The 8534-nt window shown below is 36.4% G+C and overlaps 1 protein-coding gene across 1 annotated transcript in view; it reads left to right on the top strand.

The window, feature by feature from the left end:
- LOC106880175 (CST complex subunit CTC1) overlaps nucleotides 1-8534 on the top strand; it is a 26823-nt gene that overhangs the window by 2496 nt on the left and 15793 nt on the right. The window contains exons 2-8 of the mRNA XM_014930020.1: nucleotides 188-281; nucleotides 767-878; nucleotides 1519-1584; nucleotides 2905-2974; nucleotides 5704-5787; nucleotides 6220-6312; nucleotides 8064-8153. Coding sequence (XP_014785506.1) covers nucleotides 188-281; nucleotides 767-878; nucleotides 1519-1584; nucleotides 2905-2974; nucleotides 5704-5787; nucleotides 6220-6312; nucleotides 8064-8153 — 609 coding nt within the window. The remainder of the gene's footprint in view (nucleotides 1-187; nucleotides 282-766; nucleotides 879-1518; nucleotides 1585-2904; nucleotides 2975-5703; nucleotides 5788-6219; nucleotides 6313-8063; nucleotides 8154-8534) is intronic.

The raw sequence follows: 8534 nt of genomic DNA, 5'->3' as shown, positions 1-8534 counted from the left end.
ATATATATATATGCATATATATATATGCATATATATATATGCATATATATAATGTATATATATCTATACATGTTTGTATGTACTTAAATACATATTTATGTATCTTTGTGTGCATGTATGTATGGCGACAGTCTTATATATTCTCAATAATGATATATATCCTGTCTTTTTCGTTCATCTATTTCAGCTAAGCATCTCTGGATGCAACAAACTGCATAGTCTGGTGAATAAGTGGATCTTGGTTACAAATGTTAATGTCATTTATACATCTAAGAAATCTGGTAAGTTCTGACTACGTTATTTTATTTTAGTTGCTGTCAGTTGTTCCACCTTTTTTTTTTTTTTTTTTTTTACACAAATTGTCATGTTGTAAGAAATACCTTTTGCAATTTATGTGAGTTTAGGTTTGATCCTGCTGTACAACACTTCAGGCAACTTTCTTACTTGCTACCATAGGCTGGGTTTAATCTGTCAAGGGAATATTCAGCAATCACCTGATGTCATGATTCACTAGAATATTACCCATGTGATCCCAAAATCTGACCAATCACGACTTTGTGTTGGATAGGCTTCAGTGACAACGATAATACTATGTATCCATCTGCATGATGCAAAACCTCCCCCACAACCAGGACAGAACCAAATGCACCATTATTTAAGAGAGGAGTAATTGTGTCTTGTACCTTTGTTATTAATCATTCTCACCTTAATTAACATTTGATACACCTGACAACAGACATGATGTATTTTTTAAATTTATTTTCAGGATACTTGGAGCTTGTAGGTGAACCACTACTCCTTGCTAGAACTGCCATCCGTCCAAAGCTAACTTTTGATGTTTTTCTTGTTGATAATGCCTTCCTTTTGTTATATAACAGGTATCTGTCTCTGTTTGTCTGTCTAGCCACCTATCTATCTATCTATCTAGGTCTGTCTATCCATCCACTCTCTCTCTCTCTCTCTCTCTCTCTCTCTCTCTCTCTCTCTCTCTCTCTCTCTCTCTCTCTCCCTCCCTCTCTCAATGGTTTTGAGGGATTTGCTCTTATCGGTTGTCAATGCTGGCTAGCCACAGTGAGTGTTGATGAAACTCGAGTTAGTTAAAATTTACTATACTTTGTAAATCTAAATGACCTTATAAGGAGTGCATAGTTTCTGTAGAGAAAATAATGAAATTAATGAATATTAGAAGGATGGAGATTTGCAGACCCAAGTTTTATTATACGGTTATTTACATCATTCTTCAGTTAGACCTACTTGTGTTATTGGATGTGATAAATTGTCTGTGACTGTGTGTGTGTGTGTGTGTGACTTTATTTTAGTATCTCTGTGATTGTGTTTGTATTTGTGACTTTGAGTGTGTGTGTGGAAGAGAGAGAGAGTGTGTTTGTGTGACTTGTTCTGTGACTGTGTATATGTAATATGAAGCTGGCCAAATACATAGATAATTAATATAATTTTTCTCACTAATTAACCCTGTATTTGCAATGCTGATTAAGTTGTCTTCTTGTAATTGAACAGGGACAAGTTTAATGTGAGCGATATCTCTGTAGCTGGCTCTGTGTTTGCTGTTTCTGAGATTGGAAAGTAAGTAGGATTCCTTTGGTTCAGTTTTGGTTCATTTTCTTTGAAGACTTATTGCTGTTGTTCTGGTTGTTTAACCCCAGGTGAGTTCTGATAGAACAGATCTATCATCAAACGTATTCTACCTATGAACATCTCTTCCAAGTTAAAAGTCTGTACCATCACACAGCGGTTGGGTGTCTGCTAGTAAGTGAGCTATTACTGCAGAGCAGCCTCGTTGTCAACCTTACTTCTTGTACACTTGCACATCATTTGGTACCTGACACGAAGACCTAGAGAGGCAGTCTAGTGTCGGGATGATGCCAACTGTCTTATTCACCATCCAAAGTGTTTTGTTCAGAGAAGTGGGAAGAACTGCGGCGATGGAGTGAATGTCACAATAGTCAGTGTAAGTAAGTGGAAGCTACTAGCAAGAGCTCAGAACACAGGCAGCTTGCTCCCAATGATCACAGACAATGCTGAACCCTGAACACCAGCAAGCTGAGGTAGTGGTGTGAGTAAATGTAACGCTAGTCGATGTAAGTAACTGTCTGCGCATACATATGTGCATCAGTCATTCTTTCATTTCACATCTGCTTTACCTAACTATATATATATATTTATATATAAATAAAGAAAGAAAAAGGAAAATGCACTGAAATATTTATGTTGAAAAAAATGTATTTATGAAGTAGAATACCTACACAGCACGTGTAAAATATTTTACTTCATAAATCTCTATTTTTCAACATAAATATTTCAGTGCATTCTCCTTATTTTTGTTATAATTAACCACATGGTGTCTTTCTTGAACTTTTTCAATATATATATATATATATATATATATATATATATATATGGCTGTGTGGTTAGGAAGCTTGCTCCCCAGCTACATGGTTTGGGGTTCAGTCCCACCGCGTGGCACCTTGGGCTAGTGTCTTCTGCTATAACACCGAGCTGACCGAAGCTTTGTGATTGAATTTGGTAGGCGGAAGTTACTGCCGTGTGTGTATTTGTCTGTGCATGTGCTTGTGCCTCTCTCCGAAAGAGAAAGAGAGAGAGGGGGATATATATATATATATATATATATATATGTACTAGCTGTTGGACCCAGTGTCCCACTACCGAAAGCACTTCAAAGTCATATCCAAAACACGAGGGTATTCGCAGTGCCTATGAAATGAAGTGAAATGGCTGTAACCAGGAACAAAGGCCATGACAAACTAAAAAAAAAAATGCTATTTCACCAGAAGTTTTCTCTTTATTCTATAGAAATTATTTTGAAACTTAGAAACGAATGTCATAATTATTATTTACTGCAAATTTATATTTGTTCTTTGACAGAATCAAGAAAGACTTTGTATTTTTTATTGAACTCGTCAAAGGAAACCAGTCCGTTGTGATTCTTGTGAAAGTAAGCAGTTTCTTTGTTATGCTTTTGATGAAGATATCTTCATTTAGTTAAGGAGTTGCGTAGATAGAAACTGTATCGAATCCAAACTGGATAGATTGTACTTGTTACACTGATTCGGCTTGAGAAATATTTCTATGGTTAAGATGTTTGCTTCAAAACCATGTGGTTCCAGTTTAGGTCCCCACAGTGTGCTACCTTGGGTAGGAGAAATATGTTTAAGATATATATACAACCACATGAAAAAGGGCTGATATAGCTATATGAAGTCTGATGCAGCCATATGTTATGATGGGCTTGTACAGCTGTATAATATGAAAGGCTGACATAAACATGGTGACCCCAGTAGTGCTGGTGACAGGAAACAAAAAGCATCTAACACATGCTGTAAAGTAGTAGTTGGTGATAGAAAAGACATCCAGCCATAGAAACAATGCCAATGCAGATGTTGAAGCACGATGCAGTCCTTTGAACCATCGGATCTTTTCAAAATATGCAACCAATGCCAGCATGGAACGTGAATGTTAAATGATGATGATAATCATGATGATGATGGTGACTGTCATTTCATACAACAGGCTGATATAGACATCATCATATCATTTAATGTTTGTTTCCATTCCGGCGTGGACTGAATGGTTTGTCAGGGTCTGGTGAGCCACTGGGCTGCCTTGTACTGCGCGTCAGCTTTCGCATGGTTTTTTTGGCTTGATACCCTTCGCCAGTCACTTTACAGTGTGTACTTGATGCTTTTGATTTCATGCCACAGACACGAGTGAAGTAGCTAAGCAACTTGCAAGACAAGAACAAAGAAGGGAAAAAGGGGGGAAAATGAAAAAGTCTTTTAGACTAAATGAGAAGAGTATTCGAGAGGGTAGAGAGGAGATTTTTCAGAGGAAAGCAGGGGTGTCTTGCTGTGGAGAAGATACATAGCTACCCAAGATAAGACATCCATATATGAAGGGCTAATACATCAGTGTGACATGAAGGGTTGATATATGTTGGGTATCTGAAGAATCCTCGGTTGTTATGAAAGATCTCTAATCGAGGCTGATCAATGACAAGCATTAGGAACCTATTGTTAGCTTAGACTTAGGAACGTTTAGTCTCTTAATGAGATGCACAAAGTTTGAAATTTACAGAACGATGCTGAATTTTAAACATGTTAATTGTGCATTGGTGTGAAGATTAATACTGAAATGGTGAGGATATTTGCATTGGCGGCTGTGATATGGATGGTGGTGGTTGTGGTCATAGTAATTTTGTTGATAATGATTGAGGAGATAAGGATGTAGGTAGTAGAGTGTAGTGGTGTTGGTAGTGATGGTGATGATATAGAAGAAATAGTAGTTTGGATGAGGCTAATGGCAATTTATGCAAGTAAAGAAAAATATATTATAACTATAATTAAAACAATATTGTTTCATTGTGCTCAATGTGCACATTTGTAATGGAGATATTTCAACAATTTAGTGCCTGTGTAAATGGAAATTATTACAAAAACATAGTTATTATACGATCATTTTTTTCTGTAATAACATTATTAATACTAAGGCTGCTGGGAGGCACACCTAGTGATAAAATACCTGATTAAAATATAATGTAATACAGTTTCACGATGCTCTGCACGTGCGTTTGTAATGAAAACTTGCCTAACAGTTTAGAAGATAAGATGTACAAATGATAGAATACCATATAAAAAAGAAAGTTATAATAAAATATTTGTATAAGAAATGCATCTGAAGTAATTGTAATGTAGTTTCACTGTTTTCTAGTTGTCTCTATTGTATTGGAAACATGTTCAACAATTTGGTACGGATACATACCAGTTTAATGGATTGAAAATTGAATTTAAGTGGGCGAATAAAATGGTGTTATGAAACAAAAGAGTGGTAATGAGAAAACTATTATTGAAGTTAATAGAATAAAGCAAATCGTTTTTAATACCCACTTTTCCGTGCATGTATTGGATAGAGTTTTTTGAAGCAGATTCTCTATGGCTGTATGCTCTTCCTCTTACTAACCATCACCCATTTCCAAGTAAGGTAATATTTCTCCATGGCCATACATATTTTTTTGAAAAATATTGGAAATGAATGGCACAGCTTGTGTGACAGTGACACCCATTTACGAATATCATGCAATGCCAAGACAAGGAGACACTAATGCACAAAATGGTGACTGTTCAGTCTTTGATGTAATAAAAAGAGTCAGCAGGCTCTTAAAAGATAAATATTAGTGACAGAAGTAGTATTAATAATAAATGGCAATCTCTATATCTTATTTAATGTGAATGTATTATTAGAATGCTGTATTGCTGTGGTATTTGCATTGACGGATTCCCTCAAATAAAGCCACAGACATGGTTTTCCTATGTATTGTTGGTTGTGGGATTTGGCTGGCATGTGGTGAGCAGATACCTACAAATGATGAAGTGCAGGTAGATAAGAATGCCATTCCTGTCACTCTTATTTTCCTTGCAGTAAATTCACTGGTGGAAGAACCTCTCTTGCCACCCTAACCTTCCTCTCCAAATGGAATTTGAAGTTGATGAATGTTTGGTTAAAGAGAAAAATGCCAATCACCAGTCTTTTGAATATTTTTCCATCTTACAAACTCATTTGCTATAAGCAAAAGACAGGAAAACTGCCTGCCCAAAGTTGGCAGAGCAATCCTTCTGTTCTCCTGGTTATTGAAACAACATTATAAATTTGTATTGTCTTTCTATTTAGAACCTACATTTACACTGGCAGCAACTTGTGTGTGTTGGAGAAAGTTATGTATTCACTTCATTAAAGCCAACAAATATTGTAACAGTAAGTATAAGACTGATTTTTATTATTTTTGCTGTTTTTTGCTTGTTTTCTCCGTATTCTTTCTGTTGAAGAGCGTAGCTCGAAACGTTAAAGACTTTCTGTATTCCTGAGTGTTAAACTAATACATCCTTTTGTTGTCTACACCACCTGTCCTCGTCTGTTGTTGTTTTTTTCGTAAATTCTCCTATAAATATATATATATATATTATATGTATTATACATATATAGTTCAAAAACACCCACAAGACTGTGATAGTCAATGAAATAGAAATAAAATAAAAAATTTATTCTATCTGTGTGGCCCTGTACCAAATGCTCCATGGCCTGTTACCTGAGTGCATCCTGGGGGTTGGGGACCACTGTTGCAAACTATATTATTCCTTTTTTGTCAACAACAAGGTATTATTTCATTCTATGTTAATATAATTTCAGGCTATGAACTCACTGATCCCTCTGTATGTTCCAACCAAGAACTGTCAGCTGTATATAGCAAATGATTATGAACTTTCAGTTTGTTCGTTAAAGGTAATTTCATAATTACTTTAGATATTTCCTATCTCATTCCTATCACCTTGGTTCTCTTCTGTTACTTTTCTCACCTTCCCACTCAGACTTTCTTCCTCACTGACTTTTGTGAGGAAACAAGAGAAACAAATAGAAACAACATGGATAAGTGGGGTTCTTTTTAGTCTTACTAGTGGCAAGGGATAACATCTCTGTTGTTAGTCAGGGAATACGGACACTGCAAGTTACAGGCAACTTTTTAGTCTTGCTGGGAAGTCAACCTCACTTGTGATGGTGCAACAATAAAACAAAACTCATTCATCATCATAACAATTGTTAATGCCCACTTTTCCATGCTTGCATGGGTCAAACACAATTTGTTGCTGTAAATTTTCCACAGCTGGATGCCCTTCCTGTTACAAACACCAGTTTCCAAGCAAGATAATATTTTTCCATAGCTAGACATGTTTTTCATAGAAGACAACCTAGCTTGTATGACAATGATACTTGTTTACCACTATCATGTCACATCTGGATAAGAATACATACAAACAGATATATATCTATATGTAGAACAGCTTCTTTCAATTTTTGTCTACCAAATCCACTCACAAGGCTTTCATTGGTTCAGGGCTATAATAGGAGATGCTTACCCTAGTGCCTCACAATGGCACCGACCTCAGACTACATGGAATGCAAACAAGCTTCTCATCTGTTTCATTGGCTCAAGGTGTTGTACAGTGAAATTGAATTCAGAAACTAACTTTTGTATGTGGAAGGTGCACAGGCATAATAAATGTTGAACATGTGCAGAAAATAGACTCCATCAACTGCCAGAGGGGCAAGGTAGAGGTAGTAGATAGCTTCCAGTATCTAGGTGACCAAGTTAGTAGTGGAGGTGGAAGTTCTGAGAGTGTAGCTGTGAGAATAAGATTAGGTTTTGCAAAGTTCAGAGAGCTCCTACCCCTGCTGGCAACAAAGAGCCCGTCTCTCAGCGTGAAAGGCAGATTGTTTGATGCCTGTGTGCAAACAGCTATGCTGCATGTTAGTGAAACATGGGCTATGATAGCCAAGGACATGCGTTAGCTTGAGAGAAATGAAGCCAGTATGCTTCACTGGATGTGCAATGTCAGTGTGCATATTTGACGGATGTTAAATGATGATGATGATGATGAATACATGGTTGAGAAGCTTGTTTCCCAACCATGTATTCTGAGTTTAATCTCACTGCATGATACCCTGGGCCAATGAAAGAAGTGCAGGTGTAGCTGGGAAATGCCTGTGCTTCTGTTGCCCTGTAAAATGGTTGGCAATTGGAAGACAACACGGCTAAAGGGAACATACCAAGACATTAAATATGAGTGTGATGTTTGTCCCCAACCCATCAAGAAGGGAAATAATCTCCAAATAAGAACTGACTCAGGCCCATACAACCCATTCCACCCATGCCAGCATGGAAAAGTGGACATGATGATTATGATGATTAATACAAAATTTGTTGATGTTTTTATTTCCCTTTTGTTTAAAAGTGTTAGATATCTCTTGCATTACAAGTATAGAGGCAAATTGGTCAGGTCGGAAAAGTATGTCATCACCAAGTTGTAGTATAGTAAGCTCTTGGGACCTTGGTCTGATTAAAAAGCAAGGTGAAGCTGAGCAGGATTTGAGCTCAGAATGTCAAGAGACCTGACCAGATAACTCAAAATATTTTCCTTTCCACTCTTCCAATTCTGTCAGGTCTCCACACATATACATGTATATTTATTCTTCAGGAAATGTTGCACGAAAATCTACAGTCACAGAAATCTGTGAACCTGAAGAATCCAACTTGTTCCAGACATTCTGATGCCATTTCTTATAAGGTAAGTTGTTTCCATGGAGGCTTATGGTCTAGTGGTTAAGGTGTTGGACTCATGATCATAAGATTGTGGTTTCGACTCCTGGACCAGGCGATGCATTGTGTTCTTGAGCAAAACACTTCATTTCATATATATACACACATACATATATATATATATATAATTTTCCAGAGGATGTAGCAACCGTTACCAATATAGCATAAGAACTTACCTTAGGGGATCATTAACTAGATTCCTTAAGTTTGAAGTCTCTGTCTCTTTTGAATATGCAAATTTAAAAGTTAAAAACCTTATAATATATATATATATATATATATATAATATATATATATATATATATACACATTCATATCTATCTATCTATCTATCTATCTATCTATATAT

This window comes from Octopus bimaculoides, chromosome 12 (genome assembly GCF_001194135.2).
Source record: "Octopus bimaculoides isolate UCB-OBI-ISO-001 chromosome 12, ASM119413v2, whole genome shotgun sequence".
Lineage (NCBI taxonomy): Eukaryota > Metazoa > Mollusca > Cephalopoda > Octopoda > Octopodidae > Octopus > Octopus bimaculoides.
Note: the sequence above shows the minus strand (reverse complement) of the source record. Positions and strands in the feature narration are given on the sequence as shown.